General features: G+C 36.5%; 1 protein-coding gene and 1 pseudogene across 1 annotated transcript; both read right to left on the minus strand.

Annotated features, from left to right (window-relative positions):
* Positions 1-1,706: 1,706 nt before the first annotated feature.
* Positions 1,707-14,067, minus strand: LOC110737530 (annotated as a pseudogene).
* A 1,029-nt stretch (positions 14,068-15,096) lies between these two features.
* On the minus strand, positions 15,097-17,145 carry LOC110694760 (probable leucine-rich repeat receptor-like protein kinase At1g35710). The gene has a single exon (XM_021871962.1). The coding sequence runs from the start codon at positions 17,101-17,103 to the stop codon at positions 15,262-15,264; it is 1,842 nt and encodes a 613-aa protein (XP_021727654.1). The 5' UTR covers positions 17,104-17,145; the 3' UTR covers positions 15,097-15,261.
* Positions 17,146-17,399: the final 254 nt, after the last annotated feature.

A 17,399-nucleotide genomic window follows, 5' to 3' on the forward strand; every position in this document is an offset into this window, starting at 1 on the left:
CTTGGTCAGTCTCATGTTCGGATTGAGGCTGGTCAGGAACACCACCCACGTTGGTTGTCATTCAATAATTCGTGGTTGAATAACAATCTGTAAGAATACATGCAAACTCATAAATTAAGAATATTGGATCTTTTAAAGGGAATAATAATTATACCCCTAATAAACAAAATCAGTAGTAACTGGCTAACTGCACCAAAGACAATAACAATTTAGCAATAATAATTAGCCCCCTAAGATTCCACCCCACCACCCAAAAACAATCAAATTAAGCACTAACTGACTAACTGTACCCAAAACAAGTAAAATCAAAATTAACAATAATAACAAAGATCAACAATCTAATAAACACTTATCAAGACAATGATAATGCTATTAATCATGCGAACCCTTGAATTAATAACTAACTAATAATCTGAAACAATCTTCAACAGAGTCCAATCGAATAGAGCTTCAAAATACCAGAAAATTCAGAATGTTTTACTAGACCAAAACCCTAATCAGAATGTTTTACTAGACCAAAACCCAAAATACCCTTGAATAGACCAAAACCCCGAAGCATCAAAATACCAGAAAATTCAGAATGTTTTACTAATTTGTACAGAATAGAAAATTCAGAAACAACATCGCAATATGAACATAAAGCATATATTAAAACCCTAATCAGAATGTTTAACAAATTTGTACATGTAATTTGCAGATTTTCGTAATTAACATTTAACACTAATCATAATTAAAACCATAAAAAAATATGAACATCAAGCATAATCAAAACTTAAAAGCATACCTTTGGACGGTGGACGGTGTCACAGTGAACGCCTGAACGAGTGCGCTGTGCCGGTGAACGATGGAGAATTGGAGAGTGAGAATTCTGAGAAACACAAAAGAGATGATTGAGAAACTGAGAAAGTGAGGGTGAGAGACTGAGAAATTCGCAATGAGGGTAGGGTAAGAGGCGAGGAACTGAGGAAGTCAGGAGAGAGAATCAGAGAATGAGGGTTAGGGTTTTTTTTTTTCCTTATATACTTAGGGTAAATCTGCCAATCTGGGCCTAAATTTCGGTTTTCGGTTTTTTTCGGTTTTCCATTTCCTCAAACCGAAACCAAACCGAAAACCGAAATATTTTTTTTTAAAAAACCGAACCGAACCACTTCAAAAAAAAAACCGAACCATATTTCTTATTCGGTTCGGTTTTCGGTTCGGTTCGGTTTTAACCCGAATTTGTTTCACCCCTAGTTCAAACCTATATATAACACGTTCATTTTTATTAAACAACTAAAAGAATATGTATTGTATTGAAAAAGATAGATTAGAAGAACATATATACATACTCAGTTTATTTAAATGCATTACTTTCTGTGCGAAAGTTTCAAATTTTTTATTTGGTGTTTAGAGTTTCATAAGGGTGAGTGATGAGAATCAATCTCAGGATCACCTCCAATTTCAAATTTTTTATTTTGCAATGGTTTCTAAGGTTTGAATAAGAGTCACCAAGCTTATACTATATATAGAGATTAAAGTATAATAACAGCTGCAAAAATTCACAAATTAGAATAAAAAGAAGATGCACTAAAAAGTTTGCACAACAAATTTACTTAATTAATACATCACAAATAATACAACTATAAATTGAAACTAGAATTTAATAAAAATGAAGCAAAATAAACTTTATAGTATACATAATAACTAGATTTAATGATGAGCTATACTTATGAATGCTTACAAGGAGGGAGTGGAGCGCCACAAAGACCAGGATTACCAAAAAATGCAGCAGCAGGAAATTTAGCCTTATGTACTGGAATTTTACCACTGTTGAGTCCCTTAGGTTTTGATTGATAGTTTTGAATGATGACAAACAGCTAAGGGAAACAGGTCCTTGAAAGTGTTCGATACAGTTGGGGGAACCAGCTAACATAGAACACTGTTTCCCCAGACAAGTTATTACTTACATGAGTTTTCTTATTGAACTAACTTGTCTTTATACAGGGAACAGTTATATGATAAAAGTGTTATGTACTGGTAGGGAGCCAGTATGTACTGTTTCCATGGTTGCTACGTGGTACAGCAGTCACATACTCTTTATTGTGCATTAACCATGTTACATGTGCAGTAGTTGAGTTGATTCCAAGACTTGGAGCATAGAAGCCTTTCGAAGATATTTCGAAGAAAGATTGTTTGCTCATAATAGAAGTATTCAAGGAAGATTCAAATCTTGAAGATTACATGAAGAAAAGACGATTTATGCTTTAATATGTTATCTAGGTTTTCATGTAATATGCTCCGTAGTATGCTTGCATGTTTGGGTTATATAAGTGCTTAAAAGTATATTGAAGTATGATATGAAATCTGGTACAAAGTTGGAACAGGTTTCATAACATGTTTCAATTCAGGGAACCAGGTCGGGGAACCAGGTTCACTGTACGAAATATTCGAGCTGCCGTTTTGGAAAAAGATTTTACAAAAAGATTTTTTCGAAAAGATTATTTTGAAAATATTTTGTGCAGCTGGAAATAAGATGAAATATTCTTGGTTACCTAAAAACTAGGAGTATTTATCTTAATTGATTCTATCTTTGTGATTAAATCAAATAAGATAAAAACTTTCCTAAAATTACAATATATCTTATTCTCTAAGATTGTGTGATTTAAGGAAACTAGGTTTTAGGAATCTAAGCTTATATAAACTCATCTTATTTCACATATTTCGTGTGCCTCTCTAGGAATTAAAAGAGCAATTATTTGAGAGCATATACTTAAGCACTAATCCCATTCATCAAGTTATATACAAGAGCATTTAGTGTTTAATATTTTCTCTACATTAACTTTTGAGAGTTAGATCATTAGAGAGTTTTGATCTTGTAATTGAGTCTTTGGCAAAGAGGCTAAAGGCTGGGTGAGTGTTTGTGAGTTCAAACACGTTTAGAACTTACGAGGGTAAGTTGAGAGCATACTCGGAGTAGAGTGTGGGGTTTGCTGGTTCCCGGAGTAGGGAAACAGCAGAGTGTTCTTTGTCTTTGTTTTTCGGAGTAGATTAATAAAGAACTTAGGATAGGAGGACGTAGGCCTGAGTTGGCTGAACCTCGTTAAATTTGTTGTGTTCTTTATTGCTTTGTTTTATTTCGTTAAATTTGTTGTCTTCTTTATTGCTTATTTATATTCCGCTGCGTACGGGAACCAGCACAACTGGTTCCTCACACATAATTCGAAAAGAAGCAAAAATTAGCCAACGATTACTTAACACTCAATTCACCCCCCCCTCTTGAGTGCCCATTGAACCTTCAATTGGTATCAGAGCCTAAGCTTCTCGAAAGAGTAACATCTAGAGGAGTTAAGAATGAGTACTCAAGAATTAAGTGCAATCGGTTATGACAACAAGTCACCCAAGTTTAATGGAAATAATTATGCTTGGTGGAAGAACAGGATCCAGAATGTTATCATGGGTATTGACTATGAATGCTGGCTCGTAGTTAAAAATGGTCCTAATATCATTTTCAAGACAGATGTTGAGGGGAACCAGGTTCCCAAGAAAGATAGCGAATTGGTCACTGCTGATTACAAGTTGCTGGAGAAGAATGCTAAGGCAATGTCAATACTACAACAAGCAATAGGTGAGACCGAAACAAATCGTATATCTGGCTGCAGTAGTGCTAAGGAGATATGGGACACCCTTGAACTTGCGTTTGAGGGAACCAGTGAGGTAAAACGGTCTAAAATTGATTTAATCATGTCTAAATATGAATTGTTTGCCATGAATAAAAATGAAAAAATCAATGATTGCTTTCGTAGGTTTATGACTATTGTAAATGATCTTAGATCTCTTGGTAAAAATTTATCTGACGAGGATCTTGTGAGAAAATTATTGCGTAGTTTAACAGATGCATGGACAGCCAAGGTAACAGCAGTATACGAAGCAAAGGATCTGTCTACCTTGTCTCTGGAACAGCTGATTGGTTCCCTTATGACTCATGAGATGCTGATTGACTCTAAGTCTGAGAAGGAACCAGCAAGAGGCATGGCGCTTAAGGGAACAGTAGAAGATGATGAAGATGAAATTAGCATGATTGCAAAAAGATTTGAGAGATCTCTTCGAGATCAAAGAAAGAATTTCAAAGGTAAGCATTTTAAAAACTATAAAAAATCTAACTCTAATTCTTCTTCTACAGGATGTTTCAAGTGTGGAGAAAAAGGACATCTTATTCGAGATTGTCCTAAGTGGAATGACAAACAGTCTAAATCCGGAGATAAACAAGCATACAAGAATGCCATGATAGCTTCCATGTGGGGAGACTCTGACTCAGGGTCAGATGAAGAAGAAGGATCACCCAACTCAGATGTTTGCCTAACTGCCTTTACAAACATCAAGGAAAACAGCACTGGTCCAGGAACCAGAGGGGGAACCAGTACATTCAACAAATGCTTTATGGCAAAGAAGGATGTACTACATGAACGCAAGGTAAGCTTAGAGCAAATTAGAGAAGATATGCATGAATATGATAGAGAAAATATGCTTGCTTGTATTGATTCCTTACTAGATGAATGCTATAAACTAAGTGAAACATACATAACTTGCAAAAGAGAATTAAAAGAAAAACGTGGTGAATGTAATATTGCTATTGCTAGTTGTGATCATCTAGAAGGAGTCTGTTATGAACTAAAAAATCAAGTAGCAGAACTAGAGGTTGAATTGGACAAGTGTAAAGTGGAACTAGAAAAGGAAAGATCGTTTGAACCAATTGATGGTGAAGAGGATCTGACCTCCTGGTTCCCTAGAGACTTATCAACCACTAGTGATACTCTTGATTTTTCAGTAGCTATAAGTAAAGCAAATTCGTGTACTAGAACTTCCTTGTTGAAGGCCTTTGAAACATTGGCTTACAACCTGGAAAACTCTCACAAGGAAATTGCTTCACTTAAAGCTGCACAGTTCACTGTTTCCCCTACAGGTACCAGTGTAGATGTCAGTAATACGATTGATAAGTATGAAAGTAATATTTGTGATTTGCATGCGGAAATCAATCAACTGAAAAAGGACAAGCAACCAGTGGTTGTTGACATGTCTATTGACTCTATGGTTTCAAAGCTTAATCTACAATTCGAAGCTTTAAAAAGTAACTTTGATTTTCTTAAAGAGAAAAACGAATTGTTAACTAAAACACTTGAAACCAGAGAAAAAGAACTTAATGATAGTCATAGACATGTGGACAAATTATTGAATGCTCAAGAATCCTTAAATTACCTGACTTCATCAAGAGGAAACAGAGGAAAAGTTGGTCTTGGTTATACTAGACAGAGAACCAGGACTAACTGGTCTCCCAGAGAAACCACCTGGATCAAAGAATATCAACGAGGCAAGTATGTCATGACTAAAGAGATGCATGTGTGTTTTCATTGTGGTAAAAATGGACATAAGATACATGAATGTCCAGCTAAGAAAATTAGTGCTAATAAGAACAGCAAGGGTGTAAAATATGTGTGGAGAAGAAAGGATCAACAAGATGTTAATGTTGTTGAAAAGGGACCCAAGTATGTTTGGGTTCCTAAAACTAATGTTTGATTTGCTCTTGAAGGCTAGAGTGAAGGGAGACACCTATTGGTATTTGGACAGTGGTTGCTCAAGACACATGTCCGGGGATAAAGATCAATTCCTTTCACTAGTGGCCTTTGATGGAGGAAGTGTCACCTTTGGGGATAACAGCAAGGGAACCATCACTGGTTTAGGTAAGGTTGGTAAGACACTTTCTAACGCAATAGATGATGTTTATTATGTTGAAGGCTTGCAACATAATCTCTTGAGTATTTCTCAATTATGTGACAAAGGTAATATAGTTGAGTTTCAAGCCAACCTATGTCACATAGTTAACTCACAAACAGGAGAACTTGTATGTGAGGGAACCAGGAAGCATGATGTTTACATCACCTTCTTAGATAAAATCCCTCAAGACAAGTCCATCTGTTTGAGAGCTGTTTCTGACAATAATCAATGGATTTGGCATAAGAGGTTTGGACATGCTAGCCTAACACTTCTAAACAAACTTAAAACACGTGACTTAGTTGTAGGCCTTCCTAACATTAAGTATGAAGCTGATAAAGTTTGTTCTGAATGTGTAAGGGGGAAACAGGTCGAAATTTCTTTTAAGTCTAAAACTGTTTTGAGTACCAGCAGACCCTTCGAACTTGTACACATTGATTTGTGTGGTCCCATGAGAGTACAAAGTCGAAGAGGTCATAGATATGTCTGTGTTATGGTTGATGATTATTCTAGGTACACTTGGGTAATGATGTTACACACAAAGGATGAAACGTTTGAAGAATGGGTAACATTGGTGAAACAAGTGGAGAACCAGCTCACCCACAAGCTGGTCTCGATAAGATCAGACCATGGTACTGAATTTGATAACGCTAACTTTATTGATTATTGTAGGGAACATGGAGTCAATCACAACTTCTCAGCCCCTAGAACACCTCAACAAAATGGTGTTGTAGAAAGGAAGAATAGAACTCTTGAGGAGATGACGAGGACGATGCTCATTGAGAGTGGTCTCCCAAAGAGTTTTTGGGGAGAAGCTGTTGACACTGCTTGCTATATATTGAATAGAGGTCTCATTAGACCAAAGTTAAATAAGACTCCCTATGAACTGCTTAAAGGTCGAAAGCCCAACATTACATACTTTCGCATTTTTGGATGTAAATGTTATGTGCATAATAATGGGAAGGACCAGCTTGATAAATTTGATCCTAGAAGTGATGAGGGAATCTTCCTTGGATACTCTTCTCACAGCAAAGCATATAGAGTCTTTAATAAAAGGACTCTTCGTGTTGAGGAGAGTGTCCATGTCATTTTTGATGAATTTAACATGTCTTCTGAGATTGCGCAGGTACAACCTGATGAAGTGACTGGATTGATGGATTTCACGGGGAACCAGTATACTGGTCCCACGGATGAAGTGCAAGCAGATCTAGGCCTACCAAATACTCCACCAGATGATAATGATGAAGTGCCTAGAGAAGAAAATGAAGATAATGAGGACTCTGAAGGGGAACCAAGTCCTGATGGTTCCTCAAATAATAGACAGGTAATGAGTTCAGGGGGAACAGAAGAAGGTACCACCCCTGAACCTGAGGTAAGTAATGATAGAGGAAACAACATGAATGTGAATCCTCCTGGCTCCTCAGAAGAAGGAGAGATCCATGAACATGCTGGTTCCCAACTTAATGAGAAAGCACAAAACAGTCTTAATTTTAAAAGTTATAGATATCAATCTTCTCATCCCACTGATCAAATAATTAGTGATATAAATAAGGGGATTCAAACGAGAACAAATGTTTTTCAAAACTTTTGTGCTTTCTATTCTTTCCTGTCTAATGTAGAGCCTACTGACTATAAAATTGCATTGACTGATCCTGATTGGGTACTAGCTATGCAAGATGAGTTAAATCAGTTTCAGAGGAACCAGGTTTGGCACCTGGTTCCCCGTCCCAAGGAAAGATCAGTCATTGGCACTAGATGGGTCTTTAGAAACAAGTTAGATGACCTTGGTACTATAGTCAGAAACAAAGCAAGGCTAGTGGTGCAAGGGTACAATCAACAAGAAGGAATTGACTATGATGAGACGTTTGCACCAGTAGCTAGGCTAGAGGCTATTAGGATTTTAATTGCTTATGCTGCTCACATGAATTTTAAGTTGTTTCAGATGGATGTAAAGACTGCCTTCCTCAATGGATATTTAAAGGAAGAAGTATATGTGGAGCAGCCACCTGGTTTTGAAGATGCACTGTTCCCCCAACATGTGTACAAGTTGGACAAAGCATTATATGGGTTGAAACAAGCTCCGAGGGCTTGGTATGAAAGATTGTCCAATTTCTTGATGGCAAATGATTACAAGAGGGGAACAGTAGACAAGACCTTGTTCATAAGAACCAGGGGGAAACACTTGATTGTAGTACAAATTTATGTTGATGATATTTTATTTGGTGCTACTAATCAGGTTTTATGTGATGAATTTGCTAATCTTATGCAGAGTGAATTTGAAATGAGCATGATGGGAGAACTAGGATTCTTCCTAGGGTTGCAGATTAAGCAAATGGATGATGGAATAATGATCCATCAACAAAAGTACTCAAAAGAGTTGCTGAAAAAATTCGGCATGGAGAACAGCAAGGCTTATGATACACCTGTTCCCCCATCTACAAAATTAGATGCTGATCTTAAGGGAAAAGATGTTGAAGCTTCCCTTTATAGAGGAATGATAGGTTCTCTACTTTACCTAACAGCTAGTAGACCTGACATTGTGTTTTCTGTTGGTTTGTGTGCTAGGTTTCAAAGCAATCCAAAGGAATCTCACTTGAAGGCTGTTAGAAGGATACTTAGGTATCTTGTAGGAACAGCAAATCTGGGATTGTGGTACCCCAAAGGCAGTACCATTGATCTTATTGGATACACAGATGCAGATTATGCTGGTTTCTTAGTTGATAGAAAGAGCACATCAGGTATGGCACACTTTCTTGGCTCTTGTCTAATTTCATGGGGTTCTAAAAAGAAAAATTCAGTGGCCCTATCCACAGCAGAGTCTGAATATATAGCTGCAGCTTCATGCTGTTCCCAGCTACTGTGGATAAGGAACCAGCTGAAAGATTTTGGTGTTATTTATAAAAGTGTTCCTATTTTTTGTGATAACACTAGTGCAATCAATATTTCAAAGAATCCTGTGCAACACTCCAAGACAAAACACATTGAAATAAGACACCATTTTTTAAGAGACAATGTGGAAAAAGGATTGGTGGAGATGTTGTTTTGTAAAAGTGAAGATCAAATTGCTGATATCTTCACAAAGCCTTTGTGTAGAGAGTCTTTTTGTAGGTTAAGAGTCCTTTTAGGTCTAGTTAGATTTTAGGTATTGGCTTCAATTACTTCCTTCAATGATTGGTTAGAATGGTATTCTCTTGTATAGTGTGTGTACATACTTATGTTGATATCTTTCAAGTGTTGTGTAGATGGTTCAAAATCTCAAAAGGATTGAGAATCATTGTTGTAAGAAACAGGTGAAATCAGGCTGAATTGCCAGAAACAGCGTGACATGGTTCTATACAGGTACCAGCAAAGGGAAACAGCAGACCAGCTCTGATATGTCATCCGATAATATCTTTTATTTTCGGAAGATTACTATAAGATATTTCCTTTTGGAAGGAATTTATCTTATTTCAGTTATTTAATCCCATATAAAAGGCAAACATATCATATGCCTTATTTATAGTTGGTTGAGATAATTATGGTAAAAGATAAATTACCAAATTTTTGATTTTAATTTAAAAATATCCTTTACAGTTGCTTTTTATTGGCTCAACTAACTCTTTTCTTTCCTTCTTCTCTCTTTGTGCTTCATTGTTAAAAATATACACTAACCCTTTGTGCAGATCATCAATCATCATCACTCGAAATTCTCTTTCTCTCTCTCGTATGCTTTAATTTCATCATTGTTCATTCGGTTACTGTTCACTCAAGGAACCAGCTCAGTCTCAGGGGGAACATCAGATGGAAGCATAAGTGTCCTTAAGCCCGAAGTTGGAGGAAATTCAGAAAATTCAGAGTGAAGAGGATGAAATAGAGATTGTTGGTTATTATGAGGAGACACCCATTGCTAAGACCATGGTACGAAGTAGAGTAACTCAATTAAAGAAGTTCACTGAGAAGGTGCAGGAGGAACAGTCCATTGACGCTGTTCCAGGAACCAAGAGAAAAAGGGTACCAGCAAGAACCTCCTTGCTTGATTGATGTGATGCTAGTTTTGCACTCGTTATGCAACAAGGAGAACATTCTGAATCAGTACATATCTCTCATGATTTCTTAAAAAAAAAAAAAAAAAAAAAAAAAAAAAAATTAGAGGAACCAGCAGGTCAGGAAGTGGTTCTGAAACAGATTGGAGAACCATGAGAATATGCTTAGTAAGATAATGAGATTGGTTCAAGTAGAGCATGATGACAAGGTTGAGTGGGATGAAGAGGAACCAGATGATGATGCAGAAGATGTTGCAAAGTTCGAGGAGGAGGAAGGGAACGAGAATGATGATGAGGAGTGATGCTGTTTCTGTTCTTGTTTCCTCACCCTCATGTTTATTCTAAAATAACTGATTTTGTTGGTCTGTCTACTTCTCTCCATTCCATGAACTTTCTTTTTGGATGGATTTGGGCTTCTTTGGTTGAACTTTGTTGGCTTGTATGAACTACTAACTCTGCTATGGTATGAACTGTTTGACTAATCTCTTTTTGCAGCATAATGCTTGAATGGTGGTTGATGCCATTGTATGGATAAGCACATTAACTTGTGCACATTGCTTTTACTTGTGGATACTTTTTAATGATGCCAAAAGGGGGAAGTAGTTTGAAGTTGAAGCCTAAGGTTTAGCTAGTTTAGATTGAGTCAGTTTGAGGTTTAGCTAGTTTAGATTGAGTCAGTTTGAGTCTTTTTATTTCGTATTTTCTATTTTCTGTTTAGGGGACCAGTTAGCCTAACTGACTTGTTCCAAAGAGTTTTGAGTCCTTGAAGTTTTTGACGGTTTTCTTTTTGAGCATGTCCACAGGTTCAGGAACTTCAAAAGTTTGTCATCATCAAAAAGGGGGAATTTGTTGAGTCCCTTAGGTTTTGATTGATAGTTTTGAATGATGACAAACAGCTAAGGGAAACAGGTCCTTGAAAGTGTTCGATACAGTTGGGGGAACCAGCTAACATAGAACACTGTTTCCCCAGACAAGTTATTACTTACATGAGTTTTCTTATTGAACTAACTTGTCTTTATACAGGGAACAGTTATATGATAAAAGTGTTATGTACTGGTAGGGAACCAGTATGTACTGTTTCCATGGTTGCTACGTGGTACAGCAGTCACATACTCTTTATTGTGCATTAACCATGTTACATGTGCAGTAGTTGAGTTGATTCCAAGACTTGGAGCATAGAAGCCTTTCGAAGATATTTCGAAGAAAGATTGTTTGCTCATAATAGAAGTATTCAAGGAAGATTCAAATCTTGAAGATTACATGAAGAAAAGACGATTTATGCTTTAATATGTTATCTAGGTTTTCATGTAATATGCTCCGTAGTATGCTTGCATGTTTGGGTTATATAAGTGCTTAAAAGTATATTGAAGTATGATATGAAATCTGGTACAAAGTTGGAACAGGTTTCATAACATGTTTCAATTCAGGGAACCAGGTCGGGGAACCAGGTTCACTGTACGAAATATTCGAGCTGCCGTTTTGGAAAAAGATTTTACAAAAAGATTTTTTCGAAAAGATTATTTTGAAAATATTTTGTGCAGCTGGAAATAAGATGAAATATTCTTGGTTACCTAAAAACTAGGAGTATTTATCTTAATTGATTCTATCTTTGTGATTAAATCAAATAAGATAAAAACTTTCCTAAAATTACAATATATCTTATTCTCTAAGATTGTGTGATTTAAGGAAACTAGGTTTTAGGAATCTAAGCTTATATAAACTCATCTTATTTCACATATTTCGTGTGCCTCTCTAGGAATTAAAAGAGCAATTATTTGAGAGCATATACTTAAGCACTAATCCCATTCATCAAGTTATATACAAGAGCATTTAGTGTTTAATATTTTCTCTACATTAACTTTTGAGAGTTAGATCATTAGAGAGTTTTGATCTTGTAATTGAGTCTTTGGCAAAGAGGCTAAAGGCTGGGTGAGTGTTTGTGAGTTCAAACACGTTTAGAACTTACGAGGGTAAGTTGAGAGCATACTCGGAGTAGAGTGTGGGGTTTGCTGGTTCCCGGAGTAGGGAAACAGCAGAGTGTTCTTTGTCTTTGTTTTTCGGAGTAGATTAATAAAGAACTTAGGATAGGAGGACGTAGGCCTGAGTTGGCTGAACCTCGTTAAATTTGTTGTGTTCTTTATTGCTTTGTTTTATTTCGTTAAATTTGTTGTCTTCTTTATTGCTTATTTATATTCCGCTGCGTACGGGAACCAGCACAACTGGTTCCTCACACATAATTCGAAAAGAAGCAAAAATTAGCCAACGATTACTTAACACTCAATTCACCCCCCCCTCTTGAGTGCCCATTGAACCTTCAACCACTCAATTTATTTCTTATAACTTCAAATACTGTCAAATTTTCCAAATTTATCACATTCTTTGGAATATTTCCACTCAAATAATTCCTAGACAATTTTATTGTCTTAAGTTCCTTAGCATTACCAATTTCTTCAGGGATTGTCCCTGTAAACCGGTTGCGCACCATTTCCAGCACTTCCAATCGGGTCAAGTTTCCAACCGACTTGGGTATCCGTCCTCCCAATGGATTATTTGACAAGATCAATGAAGTGATCGAGTCCATGGCCAACTTGTTACCAACATTTTTATCAATAGGACCCGTGAACATGTTGCTAGACACGTCGATAGAGTTGTAATGCCCTCGTGGTTCATCCACATTCTTATCGAAAATATAATCCAAGGGGCCTGAGAACTTGTTTGAGTGAAGATCAAGGTCTGAAAGTAATGAAAGATTCTTGAATTCGTTTGGAATGGTTGAGTAGAACTCATTATAAGATATATTTAGGAACCACAACTCGCTCATGTTTCCTATCCATGTAGGCAACTTCCCTGTGAGCTTATTATTCGATAAATCGAGATAACCTATGGATGATGAAGAAAACCAGCGAGGTAACTCGCCTTTAATCCCTGTCTTTGCCAGCATTAGCCAAAACAGATTTAACTTGGACAACCAACTTGGAATTTTGACTAGACCAAGTGGATTATATGAAAGATTTAAGTACTTGCAAATCTTTAACTTTAGTAAGTTGATGAGGGATTGGTCCTATAAGTTGATTTTTTGACAAATCTAAGCTCATGAGGCTCTTTAGATTGCCAAAATTTCGCGGTATCTGGCCTACCAACCGGTTATTCGAAAAAACCATGGTGATTAATGTAGTAAGATTCCCTAGACTTGGTGGTAGATTGCCTGTAATCATATTATTTTCTAAGGAAATATATTGGATTTTTGGAAGATTACCAATTGAACTCGGTAAAACACCAGTTAATCTGTTGTTACTAAGGCTTAATGCTTGCAATGAAACAAGTTTGCCCATTGAAGACGGGATTGGTCCAGTGAGTTTGTTATGGCTAAGGGACAAATCTTGTAATTTGGAGAGTTTACCTGTTGAATCAGGTATGCTTCCACTAATACGATTAAGTGACAAATGCAAACTTTTAAGACTCTTTAGTTTACCAATTTCGAAAGGTATCTTACCAGAGAGTTTGTTATCATGTAGTGTAAGACTAGTTAATGAAATCAAGTCAACAACTGAAGATGGTATTGGCCCTGAAAATTGGTTTTCTGAAAGATCCAACTCTGAAATCGATTTCAATGATTGCAAAACAGAGTTGGGAATGATCCCGGATAGGCGGTTTTGACTAAGATAGAGCTTTTTTAGCTTAATAAGGCCACTTAGAGAAGAAGGTAGTGAACCATTTAGTTTATTAGTGTTTAAGAAAATATTGGTTAAATGAGATAATTTACCTAGTTGAGGTGGAATAGGACCAGTTAATTCCTTAAGGTTGCTAAGGTCAAGGAGTTGAAGATAGGTGAGGTTACCTAGGAAAGGGGAGAGTGTACCTGACATGGAGGTGTCTAATATGAAGTCATCTCCTGATTGGACTCCGGGGCAGGACACGTTTACTACTCGGCCGTTAACGGGGTTGCAATCGACGCCCTCCCACACGGTGCAGCAGTCCGTGTTGGGTAGCCATGTACGGAGGAGTTGTGATGGGTCATGGGTTATTTTGTGCTTGAAATTAAGCAATGCTTCTTTGTCTATGGCATGGCAGGATTCTACTGATTGGGGATAGTATGTGTTAATCAAGAGTATGGTGTAAATGAGAGGAAGAAAGTTTATGATGAATTTCATTATTGAGAAATAATGTAGGTTTTTAGCATTGAATATATGATGTGTTTAGGGAGAGATGAGGCATCTATTTATAAACTAGGAAATTGGTTATTACAAGAGGAGAAGGATGTGATTGAAGTAACCAATAACTAAGAATGAAAACCACATGCCCGTTGAATAGAATAGTACAAGTGTTACTACTTCTAGAGTTGGCACGTGCAATGACGGATCCAGGATTTTATAAGTGTTGGGTCACCATCACCCCTCGATCATGTCAAAGGTAATAATTCGTGTAAGCTTAGTGTTTACAATTTGAATGTCCTCAATCTTAATTAGAATAGTTTAGTAAACAAGTTGTCAATATACTCAATATAATAGAAGTCAACTTAGCTTGTTTATAAAACGGGTCACTTGATCCATTTATTTAATATTAATAGTAGCCTAGCTAGCAAAAAAACAATCAAAGGGGTTATATTATATTATTATCAGATTCGGGTTTGAAAGTCCAACCCCAACTCAACCCACTGAATAAATGGGATCATGTTGGGTCAAACCCATGACTTGAAAGAGCTGAGAAAGTTGTAATGTACGAAGTATGTGGATAACTAGGTGCCACTATAAATTATAATTACATTTTATTTTTCATTAATAAGCCTTTGAATTGAATTATGGTCGGTATTATTAAGCTTACTAATCTGATCTGCCTTTGAATTGACTTACTAATCTCTGCATTATATATTTGATGGAGTGTGATAAAACTGAGAGCAGTACAATTTACGGATTTCTCTCCCATTCCACGTGAAAGGATTGGTGGATTTAGTACGTAGTAGTACAAATATTGGTCAATAATTGCCTATATTAGCAACTAGTTTTATACGAAGTATTGATTAGTTTGTATTTAAATCCTAGTCGCTACTAGTATTGTAATAGATAAAGTATTCAATCTAGCCCGTTTAATTATCCTTACTTTTTCACACTTATTATTTACTTTATCATAACATCATATAGACATTTTTGTATTTTTACCTTTCTATCTCTTCCTTTTTCTCACTATCAAAATAATTGTGCCCAACTTGTATGGTGCAATAATAAAAAACGGAGAAAATAAGATGGTCATATGTGTTTTGACGAGCAACTTAATAAATTCCCTGAATTTGATAGCGGGACATCGACAATTTTAGACTAAAAATAGTGTAGGATAAAAATAGTAGTTGTGGAATATGTATTAGGCAAATTAACAATAATTCATGTCATTAAAGTTCAATTTAGCCTGTTACAATCACACAGTTACAATTTCATAATAACACATAGTAAGAAGTATCAAAAACAAAACGTAATCAACTTGTAACTATGAATCATAATAACTAAACTTGCTTACAAGCAGGAAGTGGCACACCACAAAGACCAGGATTACCAAAAAATGCCGAAGCAGAGAAATTAGCCTTATGTGCTGGAATTTCGCCACTCAATTTATTTCTTATGACTTTAAACTCTTCTAACCACTCTAAATTAATCACCTTCTTTGGAATCCTTCCGGTTAAGTAATTCCTCGAAAAATTAATAATCCTCAAAGTATCAGCATTACTAATCTCCTCTGGGATCGTCCCTGAAAGCTTGTCGCGCACCATCTCCAACATTCGCAATTGGGTCAAGTTGCCTATGGACTTGGGTATCCGTCCTCCCAATGGATTATTTGACAAAATCAATGAACTTATCGTGTTCACGGCGAGCTTGTTTCCAACATTTTTGTCGATAGGACCTGTGAACTTGTTCCTAGAAACATCGATGGAGTTGTAATGTCCTAGTGGTCCATCGACGTTCTTGTCAAAAATAAAATCCAGGGGACCTGAGAAGTTGTTTGAGTGAAGATCGAGATCTGTGATTGATACCAGATTCTTGAATTCTTTTGGAATGGTGGAGTAGAATTTGTTACAAGATATGTTAAGGTACCACAAATCACTCATGTTTCCTATCCATGTAGGCAATCTCCCTGTGAGTTCATTACTCGACAAATCGAGATGGACTAATAGTGAGGATGATAACCACGAGGGTAGCTCGCCTTTGAGCCCCGTCTTGGCTAACATTAGATAACTAAGATTATTAAGCTTCGACATCCAGCTAGGTATTTTCCCTAAAGAAAGTGGATTGTATGACAAATTTAGTACTGACAAATAATCTTTTATCTTATTAAGTTCATGAGGAATTGGACCTACTAGTTGATTTTTCGACAAATCTAGTTGCTCAAGGCTCACTAGATTGCCTAGACTTGGTGGTAGATGACCTGTGATCATATTGTTCTGTATGTTCATATAAAAACATTTCGAAAGATTGCCTAGGGAATCTGGTAAAACACCGGTTAATTTATTGTGACTAAGATCTAATATTAGCAAAGATGCAAGCTGTCCTATTGAAGATGGGATCGGTCCAATAAGTCTGTTTAGGTTAAGGGACAAATCTTGTAATTGGGAGAGTTTACTTATTGAATGAGGTATACTTCCAGTGATACGATTCGATGTTAACAATAGCTTTGTTAGACTCTTTAGTTTGCCAATCTTGTAGGGAATTCTACCAGAGAGTTTGTTGTATTGAAGTGCAAGATTAGTTAGTGAATTCATGTTTGAAATTGAAGATGGTATTGGGCCCAAAAATTGATTCTCTGAAAGATCTATTTCCAAAATCGAAGTCCATGATTGAAAGACAGAGTAAGGAAGGGTGCCAGAGAGGCTATTTCGGCTTAAACAGAGCTTTTTTACCTTATGAAGGTAACTAAAAGAAGAGGGTAGTGAACCATTTAGCTTATTATTGTTTAAGAAAAGAATGGTTAAATGAGACAACTTACCTAGTTGAGGTGGTATCGGACCACTTAACTCGCTAAGGTCGCTAAGGTCGAGGACTTGAAGGTAGGTGAGGTTGCCTAGGAAAGGGGAGAGTGTACCTGACATGAAGGTTTCCATGGCGCTAGGGCGAGAAATGTTTATTACTCGTCCGTTGGAAGGGTCACAAGCAATGCCCTCCCACGCGGTGCAGCAGTCCGTGGTTGTGAGCCATGAGCCGAGGAGCTTTGATGGATCATAAGTGATTCTATGCTTGAAATCAAGCAATGCTTCTTTGTCAATAGCATGACAAGATTCTACTAATTGGTAAAAATTTGAGTTAACCAAGAGTACAATGTATATTATAGGAAGAAAATTTATGTCTTTCAACATGATTAACGTATGAAGAATTGATGAAGTTTAGTTCTAGCAATGAATTTGATGCGTTTTATGGAGAAATTATGCATCTAATTATAGTGAAGGTTAGAACGTGGGTTTTTAAGTTGGGCAAATGGAAGTAACACAAAGGGAATAGATTACTACTAGTTGAGTATGATTATTCTATTTTGTGATCAAGTTGCTTCTATTCTCAGATTTTATTTTTATATACTGTAAACAACTATACAAGGGGGTGTTTATGTATTGCTTAATTGCTTCCAGATGGATTCTTTGAAATTTTTTGATATTTC

Source organism: Chenopodium quinoa, unplaced genomic scaffold, assembly GCF_001683475.1.
Source record: "Chenopodium quinoa cultivar QQ74 unplaced genomic scaffold, ASM168347v1, whole genome shotgun sequence".
Classification (NCBI taxonomy): Eukaryota; Viridiplantae; Streptophyta; class Magnoliopsida; order Caryophyllales; family Amaranthaceae; genus Chenopodium; species Chenopodium quinoa.